The 26001-nt window shown below is 44.8% G+C and overlaps 1 protein-coding gene across 1 annotated transcript in view; it reads right to left on the reverse strand.

Moving 5' to 3' along the window:
- The window catches only part of LOC141133825 (asialoglycoprotein receptor 1-like), a 29365-nt gene extending 17594 nt beyond the window's left edge, over positions 1-11771 (reverse strand). Inside the window, exons 1-6 of the mRNA XM_073623386.1 lie at positions 11638-11771; positions 11353-11443; positions 11061-11174; positions 8765-8860; positions 8622-8678; positions 121-192 (exon numbers count right to left, since the gene is read on the reverse strand). Of these exons, the coding sequence (XP_073479487.1) occupies positions 121-192; positions 8622-8678; positions 8765-8860; positions 11061-11174; positions 11353-11440 (427 nt within the window). The 5' untranslated portion in view covers positions 11441-11443; positions 11638-11771. The remainder of the gene's footprint in view (positions 1-120; positions 193-8621; positions 8679-8764; positions 8861-11060; positions 11175-11352; positions 11444-11637) is intronic.
- Between the last annotated feature and the right edge of the window lie 14230 nt (positions 11772-26001).

The raw sequence follows: 26001 nt of genomic DNA on the forward strand, positions 1-26001 counted from the left end.
CCTTATATTTCTATCAGGTCTACAAAGTAGACCTAGACACCAAGCAACAAAGCATAGCCTGAAATACTGGTGCCTGGGAAGCTTGCATCGGACAGATCTAACACAACTTATTATTCTTACCTGTGATTTCATCCGACAGAAAAAGGTTCACCAACGACTTGATATTCCTCACTTTGCTTGTCACGCCGTGTTCTGAGGAGACAGGAAATCAGTCTTTAGACCTCTAAACTGTACACATGCTCATCTTCTCAGATGTTTCTGCTGCCCATAAAAGCCATTACCCAGGAGCGCTGAGCCATATACAGATTCTTCCCCTCTCCTCATCCCCATAACATTGGGGTTGGGGGTTCTGTAGTCCAGCAGGGGAATACTGGGCTGGGATGGCAACCTTACTTGGGATTTCACTACAGAAAAGTCACTGTGTTGTCAGCTCACTATAGTAAGGAGCTCCCTGGATTTCAAGAAGACCAAGAGGTTAAATGATACATAGTTTATATAGTTAGTCAGGTTGAAAAAAAGACCATCTAGTTCAACCATAAAAATAAATAAATAAAAAATAATATCAAACAATCTCATATACACAATTCTATACCCACAGTTGATCCAGAGGAACGCGAAAAACCCCAGCAAAGCATGATCCAATTTGCTACAGCAGGGGAAAAAATTCCTTCCTGATCCCCCGAGAGGCAATCAGAATTTCCCTGGATCAATTTTACCTATAAATGTCAGTAACCAGTTATATTGTGTACATTTAGGAAAGTATCCAGGCCTTTCTAAAAGCAATCTACTGAGCTGGCCAGAACCACCTCTGGAGGGAGTCTATTCCACATTTTCACAGCTCTTACTGTGAAGAAACCTTTCCATATTTGGAGATTAAATCTCTTTTCCTCTAGGCGTAAAGAGTGACCCCTTGTCCTCAGTGTTGACCATAAAGTGAATAACTCAACACCAAGTTCACTATATGGACCACGTATGTATTTGTACATGGTGATCATATCCCCCCTTAATCACCTCTTCTCAGGAGAGAATAAATTCAGTTCCTCTAATCTTTCCTCATAGCTGATCTCCTCCATGCCTCTTATCCGTTTGGTTGCCCTTCTCTGCACTTTCTCCAGTTCCCCGATATCCTTTTTGAGAACTGGTGCCCAAAACTGAATTGCATATTCCAGATGAGGTCTTACTAATGATTTGTACAGGGGCAAAATGATATCTCTCTCTCTAGAGTCCATACCTCTCTTAATACAAGAAAGGACTTTGCTCGCTTTGGAAACCGCAGCTTGGCATTGCATGCTATTATTGAGCTTATGATCTACCAAAACCCCCAGATCCTTCTCCACTATGGATTCCCCCAGTTGTACTCCCCCTAGTATGTATGATGCATATTCTTAGCCCCCAAGTACAGAACTTTACATTTATCAACATTAACCACTTCAATACCAGGCACTTAGACACCTTCCCGCCCAGACCAATTTTCACCTTTCAGTGCTGTTGCAATTTGAATGAAAATTGCGCGGTCATACAACACTGTACCCAAACAAATTTTTTATCATTTTGTTCCCACAAATAGAGCTTTCTTTTGGTGGTATTTGATCACCTCTGCGGTTTTTATTTTTTGCGCAACAAATAAAAAAAGACCGAAAATTTCGAAAAAAAACAAGTTTTTCTTTGTTTCTGTTAAAATTTTTTGTAAATAAGTACGTTTTCTCCTTCAACGAAGGGCACTGATATGGCTGCACTGACGGGCGCTGATACGGCGGCACTGATGGGCACAGATGAGGTGGCACCAATGAGGTGGCACTGATGAGGTGGCACTAACGGGCACTGATGATGGGCACTGATGGGCGACACTGATGGGCACTGATAGGTGGCACTGATGGGCACTGATAGGTGGCACTGGTATGTGGCACTGATGGGCACTCATAGGTGGCACCGATGGGCACTCATAGGCGGCACTTATTGGTACATATGGGTGGCACTGATGGGTACTTATGGGTGGCACTGATGTGTGGCACTGACGGGCACTGATAGGTGGGCACTGATGGGCACAGATGGGCACTGACAGGTGGCACCGATGAGCAATGACAGGTGGCACTGAAAAAACATTGCTGGGCAGATCTGGGCATTGCTGGGCAGATCTGGGACATAATGGTGCCAATCAGTGCCCATTTGTGGGCACTGATCGGCACAGATTGGGCACATGTGGATGGCCATGGGGTACATACCTGGCCATCCACGTTGCCCCTTCCCTGGTGGTCCTAGTGGCGATCCCTGGTGGTCCAGTGTGGTGATCTGAGGGGGGGCTGCGCTGATAAACAATCAGCGCAGACCCCCCCTGCCAGGAGAGCCGCCGATCGGCTCTCCTCTGCTCGCGTCTGTCAGACGCAAGTGAGGAAGAGCCGATCAACGGCTCTTCCCATTGACAGCGTGATCAGCCGTGATTGGACACGGCTGATCATGTGGTAAAGAGCCTCTGCCGGAGGCTCTTTACCAAGATCGGTGTAGCGGTGTGTCAGGCTGACACACCGCTCCACCGATCGCCGCGATGCGCGCCCCCGGGGGCACGCTGCAGCATGTTATCCTGCTGGACGTCATATGACGCCCAGTCAGGATAACAGAACCACTTCCCGGACGTCAATCCGCTATAGGGCGGGCGGGAAGTGGTTAAACCTCATTTGCCACATACTCGCCCAATTAGACAGAGCATTGAGGTCGGCTTGTAAATTGGAGACATCCTGTAAGGACGTTATTCCACTGCATAGCTTGGTGTCATCTGCAAATGGTACTTTAAATCCCAGACCCAATATCATTTATAAAGATATTAAAAAGTAAGGGTCCCAGCACTGAACCTTTGGGTACCCCACTGATAACCTTATACCAGGGATATGCAATTAGCGGACCTCCAGCTGTTGCAGAACTACAAGTCCCATGAGGCATAGCAAGACTCTGACAGCCACAAGCATGACACCCAGAGGCATTATGGGACTTGTAGTTTTGCAACAGCTGGAGGTCCGCTAATTGCATATCCCTGCCTTAGACCATTCAGAGTAAGAATCATTAACCACAACTCTCTAAATTCTGTCTTTTTGACAGTTTTATATCCATTTACAAACTGAAATTTCCAAGCCTGTAGATACCTAGACATACAACATAGTTTACCTGAACGTTGACCTCAGTGATCTCCAGAATGTGACCAACTGGCTTTTATGCTTTCGTAATTTTATCCAGAATGCTTCCCTAATTCTACTGTGTCCTGGAAGTATCTTTACGGATCTATACGGTATAAATATCTATTCAGAAAGAGGCTGAGCTATATACACATTTCTGAGTAGGAATAAACCAAATGTACCTGGGTTCAGTTCAAGCAGGGTTTGGCTAACATTTCTGAGTCCGAACTCCTTTGAAGTCAATGGGAGCCAAATGTTAAAAACGAGTATTGGTCACTGCTGTCTAGGCTAAGAGGCATGGAGGGATGGGCACTGCCCTGGGGAGCATGTATCAATGTATCAAAGCCCCCCCCCAAAAAATGCTTAAAATGAAAAATTTTTTCATGAAACATTAACCACTTACGGACCGCCCACCATCATTATACTGCGGCTGTTCTGTGTTCCGCTTTCAGATAAAAGTGGTCTCTGCGGCGGATTCGCCGCAAGATCACTTTTATTCGGCAGTGGGAGAGGTGCCCCCTCCCCTCCCGCCGCTCCCCAGTGGTGGTCTCCGCCGCTTACCGGACCCACCGGTAGCGACAGAGACGATCGTGTCCTTTCCCCTCTGAGGCATGGAGTCGAGTGAGGGAAAGATGGCCCCCACTCGGCTCCATACCATTGGATGACAGAAGCGACGTCAAACGTCACTTCCACCCAATGGTCCTAAAGGGGATTTTTTTTTATTGTTAATTTTTTTTTTATTGCTTTTAAGTGTAAATACGAGATCTGAGGTCTTTTTGACCCCAGATCTCACATTTAAGAGGTCCTGTCATGCTTTTTTTTCTATTATAAGGGATGTTTACCCTTTTTTTTTTTTTTTTTTTTTTTTTTTTTAAAGACAGTGTATAAATAAAAAATAAAAAGTAATATAAAAATATAAATAAGAAAAAAAAACCTGAAAGCGCCCTGTCCCACCGAGCTTGCGCGCAGAAGCAAAGGCATATGAAAAATGAGAGGCAGTCTAAAAATAGGTATATTACTGTATTTAAAGGAATATACCATTTTTACACTGTCCATCTTTTTTTTTTTTACTTTTATTTCTATCATGAGAAATGTAAAGATCCCATGTGATATAATAAAAGCATGATTGGTCCTTTCTATGGAGACATCTGGGGTCTGTAGGACCTCAGATCTCTCCACTATCCTTGAAAGCATGAGATCCAAAATAAAAACATTGATCTCATGCTTTCCAAAAAAAATGGCAGTGTCTACATCTGTCCTAGCTGGAAGTGACAAAAATATTTGTCCCTTGCGGTCTACTAGACCATAGAGGTGATCAGAGACGATTTTGTTTCCAGTCACCTCTATTGTAAGCCGGCACAACTGCCGAATCAGATCCTGGGCTCCTTACCGGAACAGGAAAGCCTAAAGAGGCACCAGAGGGAGGCGTGCGGGGATCCCTTCCATTGCCTATAAAAGCAATCCAGTGGCTAATTAGCCGCTAGGCTTGCTTTTACTTGTTAGAGCATCACTGCCTGGAATTTTTGATACTGAGGTTATGGCTGACAGCTGCAGCCATAACCCTGATATAACCACTTGCAGTGAATAATATACACGATTTGGTAGCTTAAAATGGCCATAAAAGAAATGAATACAGACCTACAGGGTCAGTGTAACACCCCTGGGTGGTCTGTGAAGAAGTGCCCCCCTTACATTGGTGGTTAGTGGAAAGCATCCATCTCTAAACAGGTCACTACTGTTATCATTGCTGCCATGCAGTTGGTTCTGCGGGGTGACATTAGCCGAGGAACTGTGCAGGCACCAACATCTGAGAGGTCAATCCACCACAGGAATACCTAACAACCCCTGAAGGAATCCTAGGGTTCTACAGAACCCTGGTTGAGATTAGCTCACTCAGCCTTCAGAATTAGAAAATTGACATAGGAGATCCTCAGATTGCCAATCTGTCATTGGTTGATTTGGTGCTTATGAAAAGATAAAGAGACCACAGAGAGACTGTTCATGTAAGGTGTATGGGGCCTTGTTGGTCTTTGCATCTCCTCCATGTCCTGAGTAGGGATGAGCCGAACACCCCCCGGTTCGGTTCGCACCAGAACTTGCGAACAGACGAAAAATCCGTACGAACACGCAAACATCGTTAAAATCTATGGGACACGAACATGAAAAATCAAAAGTGCTCATTTTATAGGCTTATATGCAAGTTATTCCCATAAAAAGTGTTTGGGGACCTGGGTCCTGCCCCAGGGGACATGTATCAATGCAAAAATAAGTTTTAAAAATGGACGTTTTTTCGGGAGCAGTGATTTTAATAATGCTTAAAGTGAAACAATAAAAATGAAAAATTCCTTTAAATATTATGCCTAGGGGGTCTCCTTAGTCTGCCTGTAAAGTAGTGCATCTTTCCCATGTTTAGAACAGTACCACAGCAAAATTACATTTCTAAAGGAAAAAAGTAATTTAAAATTGCTTGCGGCTGTAATGTATTGTCGGGTCCTGGAAATTAAAAATCATGGAAAAAAAAAGGCATGGGTTCCCTCCGCCCCCCTAGTCCATTACCAGGCCCTTTGGGTCTGGTATGGATAAAAAGGGGAACCCCGCACCAAAATTTTAAAATAAAATTGCGTAGGAGTCCCCTCCAAAATCCATACCAGGCCCTTCAGGTCTGGTATGGATTTTAAGGGGAACCCAGAGCCAAAATGTAAAAAAAAATGGTGTAGGGGTCCCCCCAAAATCCATACCAGACCCTTATCCGAGCACGCAACCTAGCAGGCCACAGGAAAAGGGGGGGAGGAGAGAGCGCCCCCCTCTTGAACCCTACTAGGCCACATGCCCTCAACATGGGGAGGATGCTTTGGGGTCCCCCCCAAAACACCTTGTCCCCATGTTGATGGGGACAAAGACCTCATCCCCACAACCCTTGCCCGGTGGTTTGGGTCTGCGGGCGGGGGGGCTTATTGGAATCTGGAAGCCCCCTTTAACAAGGGGACCCCCAGATCTTGCCCCCCCATGTGAAGGGGTATCGGGTACATTGTACCCCTACACATTCACCAAAAAAAGTGTCAAAATTAGTAAAAATGACAGTAGACAATTTGGGAAAAGTCCTGCAATGCCCATTCATCTTCGATCACAGCATCTGATGAAATGTGAAAGAAAAAAAAGAAAACAGAAAAAACTCCACCTCCATGGGAGGCTCCTGCTGATTGCAGGGTTTTTGCAATGACAGAAGTTATATAGCTGAGGGCGGGGCCACACGGTGATGTAAACGGGTGACCCTGCCCTCACATATATAACAGCTGTCAATGCAGAAAGCCTGCAATCAGCGGGAGCCTTCCATGGAGGTGGTGTTTTTTCCGTTTTCTTTTTTTTTTTTTTCTCGGTCCGTCAGATGCTGTGATCGAAGATGAATGGGCATCACAGGACACTTTTTTTTTTTTTTAATAAAGGAATTGTCCCAAAATGTCTACTGTCATTTTTACCATTTTGACACTTTTTTTGGTGAATGTGTAGGGGTACAATGTACCCGATACCCATTCACATAGGGAGGGGGGGCCCGGGATCTGGGGGTCCCCTTGTTAAAGGGGGCTTCCAGATTCCGATAAACCCTCCCGCCCGCAGACCCCTACAACCACCGGGCAAGAGTTGTGGGGATGAGGTCCTTGTCCCCATCAACATGGGGACAAGGTGGTTTGGGGGGGATCCCAAAGCATCCTCCCCATGTTGAGGGCATGTGGCCTGGTACGGTTCAGGAAGCGGGGGTGCTCTCTCGCCCCCCCCCCTTTTCCTGCAGCCTGCCAGGTTCCGTGCTCGGTTAAGAGTCTGGTATGGATTTTGGGGGCCCCTACGACATTTTTTTTTAAATTTTGGCTCTGGGTTCCCCTTAAAATCCATACCAGACCTGAAGGGCCTGGTATGGATTTTGGGGGGACCCCCACGCAATTTTTTTTAAAATTTTGGTGCGGTGTTCCCCTTAATATCCATACCAGACCCAAAGGGCCTGGCAATGGACTGGGAGGGGGGGGACCCATGCCATTTTTTTTCAATGACTTTTATCTATATTGCCGGGATCCGGCAATACATTACAGCCGCTTTCAAATTTTTTCCTTTACAAATGTAATTTTGCTGCTCTCATTCATAAAATTATGTACGTCTGCCGTGTAAGCAGTCTTACATAGTGTGGGGCGTGGACTCAGCCACCTGAGCCATGATTGGCCGAAGGCACCCTGCCTTTGGCCAATCATGGCTCTCACAGCAGAGCGCGCTGTGATTGGCCAAAGCATGCAGGTCAGGTGCATGCTTTGACCAATCAGCAGCCATCAATGCACTGCGATCGCGCCGTGCATTGACGGTCTCGCTGTTCATTATGGCGTGTTTTCCGCGGGCGCTCGAATTTCCCACGAACGCCCCATAATGTTCAGTAATCGGTGAAGGAGCGAACTCCTGATGTTCGACTGGAACTTACGTTCGCCTCGAACCGCGGGCTCATCCCTAGTCCTGCGCATCTCATCAACTGATCAGTGGCGTCTCCAGCTTTCATATTAAGGGGGGGCACATGGGGGGACAGGGACAAAAATAGGGGGGCAATATAAAATGCAAAAAAAAAAAATATATATAGAAAGATATATCTATCCTGGGGCCCTTTACCCCTTTACTACGACCCCACAACGGCTCTTTCACATGTTCTGCAGAGAGCTCCCTTCCTACTGTATTGGGGCCCCCCAGGGTGGCAGAAAACAAGCGATATATGTCACCAGCATACCAAGAAAATATAAGGATCCAAAGCAGTGGGAAAACTATTAGGGTTGCAAAGGTTGTCTTGCCTCCGGGCCCTGGTATTCTGCCACTGTGGGGTTCCCTAGCCTCCTCTTGCTGTCCTGCCCCTGCTATTGACAGCACTGGTCTGGCATCTCTTGGAATTTACAGGCTGGTTCTCCTGTCCTAAGGACAGGAGAAATCAGTCTGTTTTTTCAGTAACTGAGAGTCCTGGTGGAGTCCTTCCTGCAACTCGCTCTTCTCCCTGCCAATGAGGATGCAGGGGAAGGAGTAGATCGGGCGGCCGTGGTTGTGTGAGCGCTCGCATTATGCAGTGTTAGCGAGCAGAGGGAGGGGGGAGGAATCACCCGCAGGAGCTGACTGGGGACGTTCTCCCTCTCAATAGAGACTGTGTTACCCCAGCGGTGGCCCGAGTAAGATGCGGCACATCCGATATGAATACAAACAAAAATAAATTGCTTTTTTGTAAAAAAAAAAAAAAATTTTTTTTTTGGGGGGGCACATGGTGGGGCCCAGCAATAATGTTGGGGGGGTCAGGGCCCCCTCTGCCCCCCCTAGGGTCGCCATTGCAACTGATAGCACTTGTTGGGGTCAACTGCCCTTTGTTTACATCCTGAATGTTATCACTGCCCAGATAGTTCACAGGTGACAGCTTATGCCCCCCAACCTCCAAACCCCCAAACCTACCATTGAAATCATTCATAAAGCTTTCAATGGCTGTCAGTTTCTCCATCATCCGTGAATCTGGAAAAGAAGAACATTCACAGGGTGAGAAGACAAGAACCTCCACATCACCCTTCCCCCCCATACAACCCAAAGTCCCCACTTACTCTCTTCATATAGTTGGTCCACTCTGGAGTGCACCTCGATACTCATATTTCTCAGCTTCACCTCCAGGCTGTGTTCCGTCTCACCCACCCCTTGACCTGCCGGAAGAAAATGCACCTCATTACATTCCAGTTGATGAGAGAAGTAACAGATCGTTTTGGATTTCTACACATGGATGTTGGGTGAACAGTCCATCCTATGCCTTCTGGAAATTAGTGCACCAGCTGAAGAAAGCAGAGGAGGTTATACCAGTAGATGAGACAAAATTATTTTGGGTCCCATGATAAATATTTAAAGGACCCACTCAGATTGTCAAGGTCCGATTAGTTAAATGCTGCTAACCAGTGAGGGTGCAGGCTGAGGAAAGGTTCATCCCAAAGCATACTGTAGAAATGAGAAGATATGACCCGGCCGCGCACACCTCACCCGTCCCGAGAGGTTAGCGGGTAAAAGCACCTCAGCTGCATTTATCCAGACCATGACTCCAACATGTTTTGCCCCATTCGCCATGATTAAGCCCCAGGGGCAGGGGCAAAATGTGTTGGAGTCATCATCTGGATGAATGGAGCTGAGGCTGCTTTTACCTGCTAACCACTCGGGACGGGTGAGGTGTGCGCGGCCGGGTCATCTCTTCCTATTTCTGAAAAAAAAAATGGGTTTGAATTAAAGTTTTTTTTTTGAATGGGTTACACTCATAACAGCTGTGATTTACTATTGTGCTGTGATTGGCCAACAGCTATCAGATGGTACGGGGTGCTGTGACTGGCCCAGGTAGCATGTGACAGCTGTGGGCCAATCACAGCATCACTATAGGAATCACAGCTGTTATGAATGAACCTCATTCATAACAACTTGTTGACATTGTGATCATGTGATCGCACAGCGGGAGCCGCAATCCGCTCTGTCCAGTGCACTGCATGCCCCTAACACGGAGGAGGCTGGTATGTGATCCAGCCTGCCCATGCCTTCCTGCTGCAGTAAATGAGAGATACAAAGTTACATTGTTTATAAACATTGATCAGACAGGAGATAGAGAGATACAAAGTAACATTGTTTATAACATTGATCAGACAAGAGATAGAGAGATACAAAGTAACATTGTTTATAAACATTGATCAGACAGGAGATAGATACAAAGTAACATTGTTTATAAACATTATTCAGACAGGAGGTAGAGAGATACAAAGAAACATTGTTTATAAACATTGATCAGACAGCAGATAGAGAAATACAAAGTAACATTGTTTATAAACATTGGTCAGACAGGAGATAGAGAGATACAAAGTAACATTGTTTATAAACATTGATCAGACAGGAGATAGGGAGATACAAAGTAACATTGTTTATAAACATTGATCAGACAGGAGATAGGGAGATACAAAGTAACATTGTTTATAAACATTGATCAGATAGAGAGATACAAAGTAACATTGTTTATAAACATTGATCAAACGGGAGATAGAAATATACAATGTAACATTGTTTATAAACATTAATCAGACAGGAGATAGAGAGATACAAAGCAACATTGTTTATAAACATTGATCAGATAGAGAGATACAAAGTAACATTGTTTATAAACATTGATCATATAGGAGACAGAGAGATACAAAGTAGCATTGTTTATAAACATTGATCAAACGGGAGATAGAAATATACAATGTAACATTGTTTATAAACATTGATCAGACAGGAGATAGAGAGATACATTGTTTATAAACATTGATCAGACAGGAGATAGAGAGATACAAAGTAACCATGTTTATAAACATCAATCAGATCGGAGATAGAGAGATACAAAGCAACATTGTTTATAAACATTGATCAGATAGAGAGATACAAAGTAACATTGTTTATAAACATTGATCAGACAGGAGATAGGGAGATACAAAGTAAAATTGTTTATAAACATCGATCATATAGGAGATAGAGAGATACAAAGTAGCATTGTTTATAAACATTGATCAAATGGGAGATAGAAATATACAATGTAACATTGTTTATAAACATTGATCAGACAGGAGATAGAGAGATACAAAGTAACATTGTTTATAAACATTGTTCAGACAGGAGACAGAAGGATACAAAGTAACATTGTTTATAAACATTATTCAGACAGGAGATAGAGAGATACAAAATAACATTGTTTATAAACATTGATCAGACGGAAGATAGAGAAATACAAAGTAATATTCTAGAAATTATACTTTTTATCTACAGTAATAATATATTTTTTTTTGAACACTCAGTAATGTTCCTGAACTGTGACAATGTGGTGGGAAGATGGTGGGAACTCACGTGTGATGGTGACGATGAGGATGATGATGATGAAGATGAGTCCAGTGCAGACTGCTGACAGGGAGCAGATGAGGGTGGAGGAAGGTTCTGGGACCCGTCTCTTCATCATGATTGCTGATAACAGAAGAAAACGATGACCGTTCAATGCTAATACGTTACCAAATACACAGTCACATATCTACTACAGGACAACCCCAAACTACCGATCAAATACAAAAGTATCCAAATCTGCACATTACTACTTCTCCTGTCCTGTGTCCCGGGTGTAATTCTCAGTATCAGATTTTCATACCTTGACGAATCTGGTTGGTTACTCCAGCTCCATTCGATTGTTTTGTGTCCTCCTCAAGACTTTGGAAATCCTCGTATTTCACAGACATGATCTGAATGTGGAGGATAAAATATTAAAGAGATTTTTAGATAGATAGATAGATAGATAGATAGATAGATAGATAGATAGATAGATAGATAGATAGATAGATAGATAGATAGATAGATAGATAGATAGATAGATAGATAGATAGATAGATAGATAGATGGATGGATGAGATACTGTAGATGTAGGTTCTTCTCTCACCTCGTAGTGTCAGGTTATAATAATAGAAGAAGTTCCTTCTCTGTAGATGTTTCCTCTGTATAATTTCTCCTCCCTCTGTCATTTCCAGTTAAATATTTCATCATCCAGGAGGTCACATGACTGATATTATTTCCATGGTCATTCTTTATCTCACACAGCAGAAGTCTCCTATTATTATATTACACAAAAATAATAGTTAGAATCACACAAGCCTGGCCACTGTGAGTCATGTTGGCTAATTACCAAGTGGTACTGTAGGTGTCCACCATAACACTGATGTGCCCCAAGGCACTTTCACATATGAGTTCTCAAACCAACATGGGCCCAAAAGCAAGGTTCCCAAAGAGTCAGCATCAAAATTACAGGTTTGTTGGGGGAAAAAAAAAAATTATTGAGGAGAAAAAAAAAAATTATTATTGAGAAAAAAAAAAAACTTAATTTTCCAAACATGGACACACAGCTTCAACAAACCGAACTCAAGACGAGAGGTCATATTATTATTATTTTCATATTTCTGAAGTCAACAGAAATTGTCACAGGGTCCTCAAATTAATGGAAGGGCCATTCAGAACACTTCCACCATCAGATGTCTTTGGTCTTGGTCATCTATGGTCACCTATGGTCATCGAGATTCAATGTGCACTGCCAACAGCTAACTGGCAGTAGATCCATAATGGAATAGGCAGCCACCTTGAAGGTCACTAGGTTGCTCCTGATGTAATGTAATATACACAGTATGTCAAAAAAAAAAAAAAAAAAATATATATATATATATATATATATATATATATATATATATGTCAAAAAATATATGTGGCCTTCTTGTCCAACATCAGTGCCTAACCTCACAAATGCACTTCTGGAAGAATGATCAAACATTCCCATAGACACCCTCCTAAACCTTGTGGACGGCCTTCCCAGAAGAGTTGAAGCTGTTATAGCTGCAAAGGGTGGGCCAACTCAGTATTGAACCCTACAGACTAAGACTGGGAGGTCATTACAGTTCATGTGCGTGTAAAGGCAGGCGTCCCAATACTTTTGACAGTATAGTGACTGATTGGTTCCCCCCACATTCTCAGTGAGGGGGGGAGTTGCCGGTAATGTGCGAGCATTTAAAGTGTTGGGTTTCACCAGGTTGGATTAGCTCTGAAGAAGAGGGCACGACCCCCTGAAATGATTTAGTCTATCAATCATGCCTTCCCGTGTGTTTTTACAGATTGTTGAAGATTCCCCCGTCTGAGGAGGGCTGCATCAGGCAAAGTGTTGCGATGACACCATTGGGTGCGTTGCTGCTTGAGCGCTGGAGTGTTTTTCTCTATAAAAGAAAAGAGTACCTGTGGTCTTCAGGAGTATAATATATGTACTGTAACCCAGCTGGTGAGTTTTCCCATAACAAAGTCCAGAGGCTGGTCGTGGGCAGGCAGCAGACAATAAGCATAATCCAGAGTCAGTCAAAGTTTGGGGCAGGCAGCAGGCAAAACATAATCCAAAGACAGTCTGAGATTAGTGCAAGTAGCAGAGAGTAATCCAGAGACAGTCAGAAGTAAGGACAGGCAGCAGGTGAAGCATAACCCAGAGACAGTTTGAGGCCAGGGCAGGCAGCTGACAAATGCGTGGTCCAAAGACAGTCCAATGTCAGGGCAGGTAGCAATAGAAGCATAGTCCAGAGACAGTCAGAGGTCGGTTCAGGCAAAGCATAATTCAGAGACAGTCTGAGGTCAGGGCAGGTGGCAGATGAAGCATGATACAGACACAGCCCGAGGTCAGGGCAGGCAACAGGTAAAGCACAACCCAGAGACAGTTTGAGGCCAGGGCGGGCAGCTGACAAATGCGTGATCCAAAGACAGTCAGAGGTCGGGGCAGGCAAAGCATAATTCAGAGACAGTCTGAGGTCAGGGCAGGTGGCAAATGAGGCATGATACAGACACAGTCCGAGGTCGGGGCAGGCAACAGGTAAAGCACAACCCAGAGACAGTTTGAGGCCAGGGCAGGCAGCTGACAAATGCGTGATCCAAAGACAGTCCAAGGTCGGGGCAGGCAAAGCATAATTTAGAGACAGTCTGAGGTCAGGGCAGGTGGCAAATGAAGCATGATACAGACACAGTCCGAGGTCAGGGCAGGCAACAGGTAAAGCACAACCCAGAGACAGTTTGAGGCCAGGGCGGGCAGCTGACAAATACGTGGTCCAAAGACAGTCCAAGGTCAGGGCAGGTAGCAATAGAAGCATAGTCCAGAGACAGTCCGAGGTCGGGGCAGGCAGCAGGCAAAACATAATTCAGAGACAGTCTGAGGTCAGGGCAGGTGGCAGATGAAGCATGATACAGAGACAGTCTGAGGTCAGAGCAGGCTGCAGGTAAAGCATAATCCAGAGAAAATCTGAAGTCAGAGCAGACAGGGGACAAAACATGAACCAGACACAGTCTGAGTTTGGGACAGGCAGCTGACCAAGAGTAATTTAGAGAAAGTCTGAGTTCAGGGCAGGCAGAAGGCAAAGTGTAATTTAGAGACAGTTTGAGGCTGGAACAGGCAACAGATGATATAGTAATCCAGGAAAAGGCTAGGGTCAAAGCAGGCTACTATTGTCCGAATCAAGATTCAGGGCATATAGTTTGGGGCCAGTGTAGACAAAGCTATCACAAGCCCTGAACCTTGGGCTTGTGATGCCAAAATATTGTGTCAGAGATCCCATGGTCAAACAGGCAAGAGGAAAAGAAACAGGCAGCACTAAGATACTGACTATAAGCAGGGGACACTGTGCAAGAAGAAAGTCACTTCTGGCCAATGAGAGCAGAGGGGGGCATTGTTACAGGAGGATTGTGTCCCAACCACAAACTTCTAAACAACCCCAACAGTGTTCACAGTACACCAGGAACCCCCTCCATGGCCTCCCCAACCACCAGATCTAAACATCATAGAAGTTATGGAGAGACAAACATGTGGTAGATTTCCATCTTCATCATCCTGCAGAGAGCTGGAGGCTTTTCTTCTTCTTGAGGTATAAAGCTTCCACATAGGCCAGGGGGTCAATTAACGGCCTGTGTAAGGTCATTATACAGCATCTCAATTGGATTTAAGTCCAGGCTTTGACTAGGCCACTCCAAAACCTAAATTTTGCTTTGTTTGAACCATTTGGAGGTGGACTTGCTGTTGTGTTTCGGATCATTGTCCTGCTGCATAACCCAAGTGCACTTGAGCTTGAGGTCATGAACTGATGGCCGGACATTCTCCATTACGATTTTCTGGTAGAGCTCAAAATTCATGGTTCCATCAATTATGGAAAGTCGTCCAGTGTAGCTACTATGGTCAGAATCAAGATTCAGGGCATATAGTACGGGGCCAGTGTAGACAAAGCTATCACAAGCCCTGAACCTTGGGCTTGTGATGCCAAAATATTGTGTCAGAGATCCCATGGCCAAACAGGCAAGAGGAAAAGAAACAGGCAGCACTAAGATACTGACTATAAGCAGGGGACACTGTGCAAGAAGAAAGTCACTTCTGGCCAATGAGAGCAGAGGGGGGCATTGTTACAGGAGGATTGTGTCCCAACCACAAACTTCTAAACAACCCCAACAGTGTTCACAGTACACCAGGAACCCCCTCCATGGCCTCCCCAACCACCAGATCTAAACATAATAGAAGTTATGGAGAGACAAACATGTGGTAGATTTCCATCTTCATCATCCTGCAGAGAGCTGGAGGCTTTTCTTCTTCTTGAGGTATAAAGCTTCCACATGGGCCAGGGGGTCAATTAACGGCCTGTGTAAGGTCATTATACAGCATCTCAATTGGATTTAAGTCCAGGCTTTGACTAGGCCACTCCAAAACCTAAATTTTGCTTTGTTTGAACCATTTGGAGGTGGACTTGCTGTTGTGTTTCGGATCATTGTCCTGCTGCATAACCCAAGTGCACTTGAGCTTGAGGTCATGAACTGATGGCCGGACATTCTCCATTACGATTTTCTGGTAGAGCTCAAAATTCATGGTTCCATCAATTATGGAAAGTCGTCCAGTGTAGCTACTATGGTCAGAATCAAGATTCAGGGCATATAGTACGGGGCCAGTGTAGACAAAGCTATCACAAGCCCTGAACCTTGGGCTTGTGGTGCCAAAATATTGTGTCAGAGATCCCATGGCCAAACAGGCAAGAGGAAAAGAAACAGGCAGCACTAAGATACTGACTATAAGCAGGGGACACTGTGCAAGAAGAAAGTCACTTCTGGCCAATGAGAGCAGAGGGGGGCATTGTTACAGGAGGATTGTGTCCCAACCACAAACTTCTAAACAACCCCAACAGTGTTCACAGTACACCAGGAACCCCCTCTTCATCATCCTACAGAGAGCTGGAGGCTTTTCTTCTTCTTGAGGTATAAAGCTTCCACATAGGCCAGGACATCTACAGTGCTGTGAAAAAGTATTTGCCCCCTTCCTGATTTTTTTTATTATTTTGCATATTTCTCACACTTAAATGATTCAGATCATCCAACAAATTTTAATATTACATGAAGATAACCTGAGTAAATCCAAGATGCAGTTTTTAAATTATTATTCCACTTATTAAAGGAAAAAAGGCTGTTCAAACCTGCCTGGCTCTAGGTAAAAAAATAATTGCCCCCTTCCATGCTAAATCATGAATGAACTGTGATTAACCACAATTTTTTGGAAAGCTGAGTTAAATTGGATTTGCCACACCTAGGCCTGATTACTGCCAGACCTGTTGAATCAAGAAATCAGATAAATAGAAGCTGTCTGACAAAGTGAAGCATGCTAACAGATCACAAAAAAAAACACACATCATGCCACAATCTAACAAAATTAAAGAACAGGTTAGAAACAAAGTAATGTACATGTATAGGTCTAGGAAGGGTTTCAAAGCCATTGCTAAGGCTTTGGAACTCCAGTGAACCACGGGAAGAGCCATTATCCACAAATAGAGATAACTTGGAACCTTTCCAGGAGTGGCCGGCCTACAAAAATTACTCCAAGAGCATGACGACGATTCATCCAGGAGGTCATAAAAGAACCCAGAACAACATCTAAAGAACTGCAGGCCTCACTCGCCTCAGGTAAGATCGGTGTTCATGATTCAACAATAAGAAAGAGACTGGGCAAAAATGGCATCCATGGGAGAGTTCCAAGGCCAAAGCCACTGCTAACCAAAAAGAACACAAAGGCTCATCTCACATTTACCAAAAAACATCTTGATTATCCCCAAGACTTTTAGGCAAATATTCTGTGGACTGGTGAGACAAAAAATTAAAGGTGTGCGCCCCGTTACATCTGGCATAAAACTAATACAGCATTTCATAAAAAGAACATCATACCAACATTCAGTCATGGTGGTGGTAGCGTGATGGTCTGGGGCTGCTTTGCAGCTTCAGGACCTGGACGACTTTCCATAATTGATGGAACCATGAATTTTGAGCTCTACCAGAAAATCCTAAAGGAGAATGTCCGGCCATCAGTTTGTGACCTCAAGCTCAAGTGCATTTGGGTTATGCAGCAGGACAATGATCTGAAACACAACAGCAAGTCCACCTCCAAATGGTTCAAACAAAGCAAAATTTAGGTTTTGGAGTGGCCTAGTCAAAGCCCGGACTTAAATCCAATTCAGATGCTGTATAATGACCTTACACAGGCCGTTCATGCTGGAAAACCCTCCAATGTGGCTAAATTAAAGCAATTCTGCAAAGAAGAGTGGGCCAAAATTGCTCCACATCAATGTGAAGACTCATTGACAGTTTTCACAAACGCTCGATTGCAGTTGTTGCTGCCAAGGGTAGCACAACCAGTTATTAGGTTTAGGGGGCAATTACTTTTTCACAGCACTGTTTATTAGAAGGATTGAAGCTCCTCTGAGGTTCAAGGATGACACCACTTGTCGTTGATAGTTTTATGTTGTTGGGTGGTTTTGTTATTTTGTAGAAGCCTTTATTTGACCTATACTGTAGTATTTTAGTCAGAATGTCAGTGAAAGGAAACACGGAAACTTCATTTTTTTTTCTAAATAAGAAGAAAAACGGGAAGTGATGTGAACTAATTCCTCTTCAGTGCATCCAACAGCAGGTCCTCACACTTCCTAAGAGCACGTCCCCCCTGCTGACACATGGCTGGCTTGTGTAACTCCCTGTGTATTGGTGGCCTAATTACTCATTTTATTGACTGTGATGATGAAAATATTATAGTTTGAATCCAATGTAGAAGGGATCTCACCACTTGGAACCTGATAATGAATGTTTGGATTTATTGGTGAACATCAGACCCCCGGACCAGAATGCACAGAGAACCCCAACTCTGGTAACAACAGCGGTGTCACAGCATGTCCCTATAGTGGAGGACAGAGGAGACAAAGGACGATACTATAATAGAAGTCAGATGAGACACATCACATCACTATGATAGCGGACAGGAGTCAAAGGATTACACTAGAATAGAGGATGGAGGTGTCACATAATATCACTATGACAGTGGATGGAGGTGTCACATCATGTTAATATATCAGAGGACAAAGGAGTCAAAGCATGACACTATGATGGAGGACAGGGGTGTCCCAGGTTGTCACTATATTAGAGAACAGACAAGCCAAAAGACAACATTATTGTAGAGGACAGAGGAGTCTTGTCACAATGGTAGAGGATAGAGATGGTACATCACTGTAATAGAGGGTAGAGGAATCATATCGCTAAGATAGAGGATGGAGGTGTCACATCATGTCACCATGATAGAGTATAGAGGTGTCACATCATGTCACTATGGTAGAGGATAGAGATGTCACATAATTTCACCATGGTAGAAGATGGAGGTGTCATATCATGTCACTCACCATGATAGAGGATGGAGGTGTCATATCATGTCACTCACCATGATAGAGGATGGAGGAGTCATATCATGTCACTATGATAGTGGGTAGAGGAATCACATCGCTAAGATAGAGGATGGAGGTGTTACATGTCACCATGGTAGAAGATGGAGGTGTCATATCATGTCACCATGGTAGAAGATGGAGGTGTCATATCATGTCACCATGGTGGAAGATGGAGGTGTCAAATCATGTCACCATGATAGAGGATGAAGGTGTCATATCATGTCACCATGGCAGAAGATGGAGGTGTCATATCATGTCACCATGGTAGAAGATGGAGGTGTCATATCATGTCACCCTGGTAGAAGATGGAGGTGTTATATCATGTCACCATGGTAGAAGATGGAGGTATCATATCATATCACCATGGTAGAGGATGGAGGTGTCATGTCATGTCACTATGGTAGAGGATAGAAATGCCACATAATTTCACCATGGTAGAAGATGGAGGTGTCATATCATGTCACTCACCATGGTAGAGGATGGAGGTGTCATATCATATCACTATGATAGAGGGTAGAGGAATCACATCACTAAGATAGAGGATGGAGGTGTTACATGTCACCATGGTAGAAGATGGAGGTGTCATATCATGTCACCATGGTGGAAGATGGAGGTGTCATATCATGTCACCATGGTAGAGGATGGAGGTGTCATATCATGTCACCATGGTAGAAGATGGAGGTGTCATATCATGTCACCCTGGTAGAAGATGGAGGTGTTATATCATGTCACCATGGTAGAAGATGGAGGTGTCATATCATGTCACCATGGTAGAAGATGGAGGTGTCATATCATGTCACCATGGTAGAGGATGGAGGTGTCATATCATGTCACCATGGTAGAGGATGGAGGTGTCATATCATGTCACCATGGTAGAGGATGGAGGTGTCATATTATGTCACCATGGTAGAGGATGGAGGTGTCATATCATGTCACTATGATAGAGGGTAGAGGAATCACATCACTAAGATAGAGGATGGAGGTGTTACATGTCACCATGGCAGAGGATGGAGGTGTCATATCATGTCAGCATGATAGTGTATAGAGGTGTCACATCATGTCACTATGGTAGAGGATGAAGGTGTTACATAATGTCACCATGGTAGAGGATGGAGGTGTCATATCATGTCACCATGGTAGAAGATGGAGGTGTCATATCATGTCACTATGGTAGAGTGTGGAGGTATCACATCATGAAGTAAAAACAAGTGACCATTGCCCCCACCTATAACTGGTCTTTGCAGCAAGGAGCACATGGAAGGGCAACGTTTGTCAAACAAAGCCAAAAGAAATTTCCAAGCTCAACTTACCAACCAGCCTGCGATCAACCGAATTGACCTGTCTAACAATATGCATTAAAAATAGGGGTTTTGTCTGCACACATTTGGAAATACATGCTAAAGCTACAGGCCCTGTTAAGACACCCCATTTTCTATAGTCCCTAACTCTAATGCCGCGTACACACGGTCGGACTTTCCGGCATACTTGGTCTGGCGGACCAGAGTCCGCCGAACAATCCGACCATGTGTAGGCTCCGGCGGACTTTTTCCCAAAAGCCCGCCGGACCTAGATTTGAAACATGTTTTAAACGGAGTTTTTCAACTGAGCCCTCAGAGAGCAGTCCAGCTGGAGAGAGCGTCGTGTCAACATCTGGAGAAGAGAAGAGGGAAGAAGACAAGAAGCCCAGAAGCCCAGAAGTACAAGCCTCCGCTGGCAAGAGAGCGGCCTAAAGACAGCGGAGGAGCCGGCCGAAGAACTGGAACACCGGGAGAAGAGGCCGGAGAGAGCGGAGAAGAACCAACCGGACTCCGGGAGAAGAGGAACCGGAGGGACCCCCGAAGCCGGAAGAAGACCCCCCCGGAGCTGTTTAATTAATTATTTTAAAAACCTGTGTAGTGTGTTTTATTAAAAAAATGATAATGAAATTCAGCGCTGACTAATAAATGGACTTAACACAATAAATGCAAGCAGGCACTAAGGTCAATTCAAAGAAATACCTCAAAAGCATAAAACATATAAAAAGTGCTGCGCAAATAAAAGTCCTTAAATAAAATAAATGTATAAAAATGGAGTGACAAAATCAGAAGACAAAGACCACCAGTGACAATTAAGCTGAGATCAATATCTGGATGGTGACAAATCCCTCCACCGGGCATGGATGGCCCCTCACCTCAGACATTCGACCTGAAACAGGTCACACCGCTTATAACCATAGATGGATCAATCTGTGTGGTTGTTGGTTCCTCCTTTACTTCACAGCACACGGTACAACAGCGGATGTTACATAAAAAACAAAGGGCAAACCATAGTGCACTCCGTGGCTACTTTATTAAATATATAAGGAAGGCAAATAAAACAGACACTTACAAAGACCGGCACTCCGATCCGAGTGCCGGCTGATAGGTGTGACGATCACACACCTATCAGCCGGCACTCGGATCGGAGTGCCGGTCTTTGTAAGTGTCTGTTTTATTTGCCTTCCTTATATATTTAATAAAGTAGCCACGGAGTGCACTATGGTTTGCCCTTTGTTTTTTATGTAACATCCGCTGTTGTACCGTGTGCTGTGAAGTAAAGGAGGAACCAACAACCACACAGATTGATCCATCTATGGTTATAAGCGGTGTGACCTGTTTCAGGTCGAATGTCTGAGGTGAGGGGCCATCCATGCCCGGTGGAGGGATTTGTCACCATCCAGATATTGATCTCAGCTTAATTGTCACTGGTGGTCTTTGTCTTCTGATTTTGTCACTCCATTTTTATACATTTATTTTATTTAAGGACTTTTATTTGCGCAGCACTTTTTATATGTTTTATGCTTTTGAGTGTGTTTTATTATTGACACTTTTTCCCTAGGTGAATGGGTAGGGGTACCATGTACCCCATACTCATTCACATAGGGTGGGGGGCCGGGATCTGGGGGCCCTCTTATTATAGGGGGGCTCCCGGATTCCGATAAGCCCCCCGCCCGCAGACCCCGAAACCAACGGCCAGGGTTGTCGGGAAGAGGCCCTTGTCCTCATCAACATGGGGACAAGGTGCTTTGGGGTGGGGCGGCCCCGCAGGGCGCCCCCTTCCCCAAAGCACCCACCCCCCATGTTGAGGGCATGCGGCCTGGTACGGTTCAGGAGGGGCGGGGGGGCGCTCGCTCGTTCCCACTCCCTTTCCTGACCGGCCGGGCTACATGTTCGGATCGGGGTCTGGTATGGATTTTAGGGGGGACCCCACGCCGTTTTTTCGGCGTAGGGGTTTCCCTTTATAATCCATACCAGACCTAAGGGCCTGGTATGCCCTGCGACGGGGCTCGCAAGGTGTCAATCTCGCCGATAAAAGTGGCAAGATTGACTTCCTTTTCTAGCCCCGTCGTAGTCGAGTCACGTTCAAAATGAACGGACTTGTCCATGTGTGGGCAAGTCCGTTCATTCTGAAAGTCCGCCGTAACTCCGGCGAAAGTACGTTGGAGAGACGGGCGGACTTAGCCCGCCGGAAAGTCCGGTCGTGTGTGGGCAAGTCCGTCCGTTTTAAAGTCCGGCGCACCTGGCGGACAAAGTTCATCGGAAAATGTGCCGGATCAAGTATGCCAGAAAGTCTGATCGTGTGTACGCGGCATAACTTCTGAGAGCCTCCACAGTAGACAGACTTGCATTTTAAGGGATAGGCAGAGGGCAGATGAGCCTGGAAGGAGCCCGCCCCTCCTTAAAGGTACAGGGGCACACTGAACACCCAGCAGACTAAACCCCAGTTTAGTAGAGGATGGAGGTGTCACAGCATGTAACCATGATAGAGAATTGAGGTGTCACATCATATCACTATGATTGAAGAGGGAGGAGTCACATCATGTCACAAGGACAAGCAACTGCAAGAGGAACGCAGAGGCTGACACACCCCCCTCCCTCTACATTCTTCTTGCTGTTGCCTTTCTCTGGAAACTGCTCAGAGCCGGGACCAGCGGCCATCATGAAGCAGCCATCTCCTTCCTATAGGTTGTTGGATCAGCCATGGCAGGAGTGGAGGGGATGCAGGCTGGACCTTGTAACTAGGGTTAAGAAGTGCCTAGCAACATGGACAAAGTACCACATGTACTTTGTCCCACAGGGGACTGAACAGTTAAAAAATATAACGATTGTTCTTTTTTAAATGCTTATATGCTAATGTTAGCCTCTTTATATAATAATGGGTTCACTTACTAAATTGATTTTGCAGAAAGATGTTATTAGAACACATTTATGTTCTCCGGATTCTTGGAATGTCTTGCTGTGGAATGTGCAGACTGTGAATATCCTTGTTCTACAGTGAGGTGTTTGGAAGAGGTATGCTAAGATAGCAGAAATGAATGTCTCTTGTTAATAATGATGTGCTGCTTGTGCAAATTATTTGCTGTGTTATTTAACCATTTTCCACCCACCCACAGTACTATTACATGGCAAAGTTTCTAAAAGACATGGATGAGCAAGTTTGAGGTAGAGAAACTTGACTGGCCTGCACAGTGTCCTGACCTCAAACCCGATAGAACACCTTTGGGATGAATTAGAGCGGAGACTGCGAGCCAGGCCTTCTTGTCCAACATCAGTACCTGACCTCACAAATGCGCTTCTGGAAGAATGGTCAAATATTCCCACAGACACACTCCTAAACCTTGTGGACAGCCTTCACGGAATAGTTGAAGCTGTTATAGCTGCAAAGGGTTGGCCAACTCAATATTGACCCTTACAGACCAAGACTGGGATTCCATTAAAGTTCATGTGCGTTTAAAGGTAGGCGCCCCAATATTTTTGGTAATATAGTGTATTTCAAAGACAATCCAAGGTCAGGCAAGCAGTAGAAGAAGGGTGATCCGATAGCAGTATGAGTCCAGGAAAGGAAAGAGGGAAAACATAATTCAGAGACAGTCCAAATTTGAGGTAGGCACCAGGCAAAGCAAAATTCAGAGACAGTTCAAAGTCAGGTCAGGCAGCAGACGAAGTGTAAACCAGAGACAGTCCAAAGTTATGGAAGGCAGAGGGCAAAGCTTAATCCAGAGACACTCCTAGGTCAGTGAAGGCAGCAGAAATTAAAATAAGGGAGGAACAAGCTATGGTCAAGGCAGGCTACTACAATCAGAATCAAGGTTCAAGGTGTGTAGTACAGGGCCAATGTAGACAAAACAAAACTATCACAGGCCCAAAGCCCTGGGCTTGTGATGTTCAAATAGAGCATCAGAGATACCAGAGCCATTCAGGCCAGAGCAAAACAACCCAACAGTGTTTATAGGACACCAGGAACCCCTACATGGTTTCCCCAACCACCAGATTTCTACATCATAGATGAGAAGTTTTGAAAAGCAAAGAGGGAGGTTTCCATCTTCATCATCCTTCGGAGGCTTTTCTTCTAGGAGAGGGGCAAAGCCCCAACCACAGGCCAGGACATCAATATTAGAAGGACTGAAGCTCTTCTGAGGGTCAGGGGTGACCTCATCTGTCATTGGTATGTATATGTTGTTGGGTGATTCTGTTACTTTGCAGCACCTTTTATTTGACATATTATAGTCAGTATATTAAATTAAATGTCAGTGAAAGAAAATACAGAAATGCCATCATTTTCTGAATAAGAAGAAAACGGGAAGTGATCTGAATGATTTCCTCATGAGTGCATCTAACAGCAGGTCCGACTCCTCATACTTCATGAGAGCTTGTCAACCTGCTGACACATGGATGGCTTGTGTAACTCCTGCATGTGGGTGGCTCATCATTTCATTGAGTGTGATAATGAAAATATTATAGTTTGAATCCACGCTTGGAAATGGCCAAATGGGACATGGGAGTTTTTTACTTCATGGGCCAGGTCTCTCTGTTAGTTACCTTGTATCTACTCCATCTACCTCCTAATGTGAGTACTGTACAGGTTCCCCCAAGGGTCCCCATTATAATACTGCCTAATTTGTCTCTTTGCTTTCACCAAGTGGCACCCCACCCAGCTGCCATGTTCCTTTTGGGAAGAGAAAGGGCACATGCACACTCTAAATAGAGAGCTTTGTGGTAAAACCATTCACCAATTTTGTGATTTTGTAAGTGTGTATCCTTGAATATGTGGCTTTGTCAGGAAAGCCGGGTAGATGATTATGTCAGAAGATCTGTGCATGTCTTCAGACCTGTGCACAGGATCAGGAGGACTATGCAGGTGCATTGACATGAACGCTGACACTAACCTTGGTGCCCAGTGGCCTATTTAATGTATTGCAGAATTCAAGATAATTGCTGAGTGGTCTTTAGCTCCTGTGACCCGTGACCAGGCCCTGCTCATTGATTCTTCTGTGCTTGACCCAGTTCATCCCCTGACTTCTCCTGATCTCAAACCTTCTGTTCCCTGACCTTTGGCTTGCAAATCTGACTTTCCTTCTTGCTTATTAGTTTAGTATCATTCCTGCCCATGTGATACTGACTCCGGCTTGGCTTCCATTTTTGCCTTCTGAATCTGCTTCTCCGCTGCACGGTTGCTGCCAATGTCTCCTCGTCTGATCTCAGTTCCGTCTTCTGGATCCACAATGACATTCCGCACAAGTTCATGTTCTGCATCTCCTGCCGCTCTGCATCATCCAGACCTTCTTCTGGCCAGAAATCTTCTTAGACACCCATGCCACCCCATGTCCTGTCATATTCTGTCATCAACCTCCGGGGAAAAAAGGGACAGGAGGGGAAGCCTTCTCGTCAACTCAGTCTCCGCCAGGTACATGATAGGCTTTTTTGTCCATTAATGGGAGATATGTATTTTTGTATGCTACTTTTTAGATTTTTTACCACATAATTTTGTCTACAAATCTGCACCCTAGAGGCAAAAGTGATAAATACTAATCCTTTAAAAAATTAAATACTCTGTCAGGACCCAGGTCTGAACCTGTGACCTCTGCCATGTCAGACAATGTCTCTTTTTTGCTGAGCCACCTGGGATGCTGGAGAGTTTCTTGGACAATTCCCTGAACAATCCTACCTTGAATCTTGTTTTTCTTAAACCCTGAGGCCGGGTTCACACTGGTACGACAAACGCTCTGATGTTGGGAGCTTATGTGGCATGACATGTGAAAATCAGTGTTTCCCTATGGGAGCCGTCTTAACTGGTCCGACACAAGTCGGTTTGACTTTGAAAATGCTCCCTGCACTACTTTGGTCCGACTTTGATCCTACTTCAGCCCATTGAATATCAATTGAAGTTGGATCAAAGTCAGATTGCCGTCTTGACTGATCCGTCTTTGGCATGCAACTTGTGCTCTGATGATCTTGAAGGGGAACTCCACGCCAATTTTTTTTAAAAAACCGGCATGGGTTCCCCCTCCAAGAGCATACTAGGCCCTTCGATTTGATGTGGATTTTAAGGGTAACCCCATGCCGAAAAAACGTCATGGGGGGGTCCCCCCAAAGTCCATACCAGACCCTTATCCGAGCACACAACCTGGCAGGTCAGGAAAGGGGGTGGGGACAAGCGAGTGGCCCCCTCCCTCCTGAACCGTACCAGGCTGCATGCCCTCAACT

The sequence above is a fragment of the Aquarana catesbeiana genome, linkage group LG03, assembly GCF_042186555.1.
Source record: "Aquarana catesbeiana isolate 2022-GZ linkage group LG03, ASM4218655v1, whole genome shotgun sequence".
Taxonomy (NCBI): Eukaryota; Metazoa; Chordata; class Amphibia; order Anura; family Ranidae; genus Aquarana; species Aquarana catesbeiana.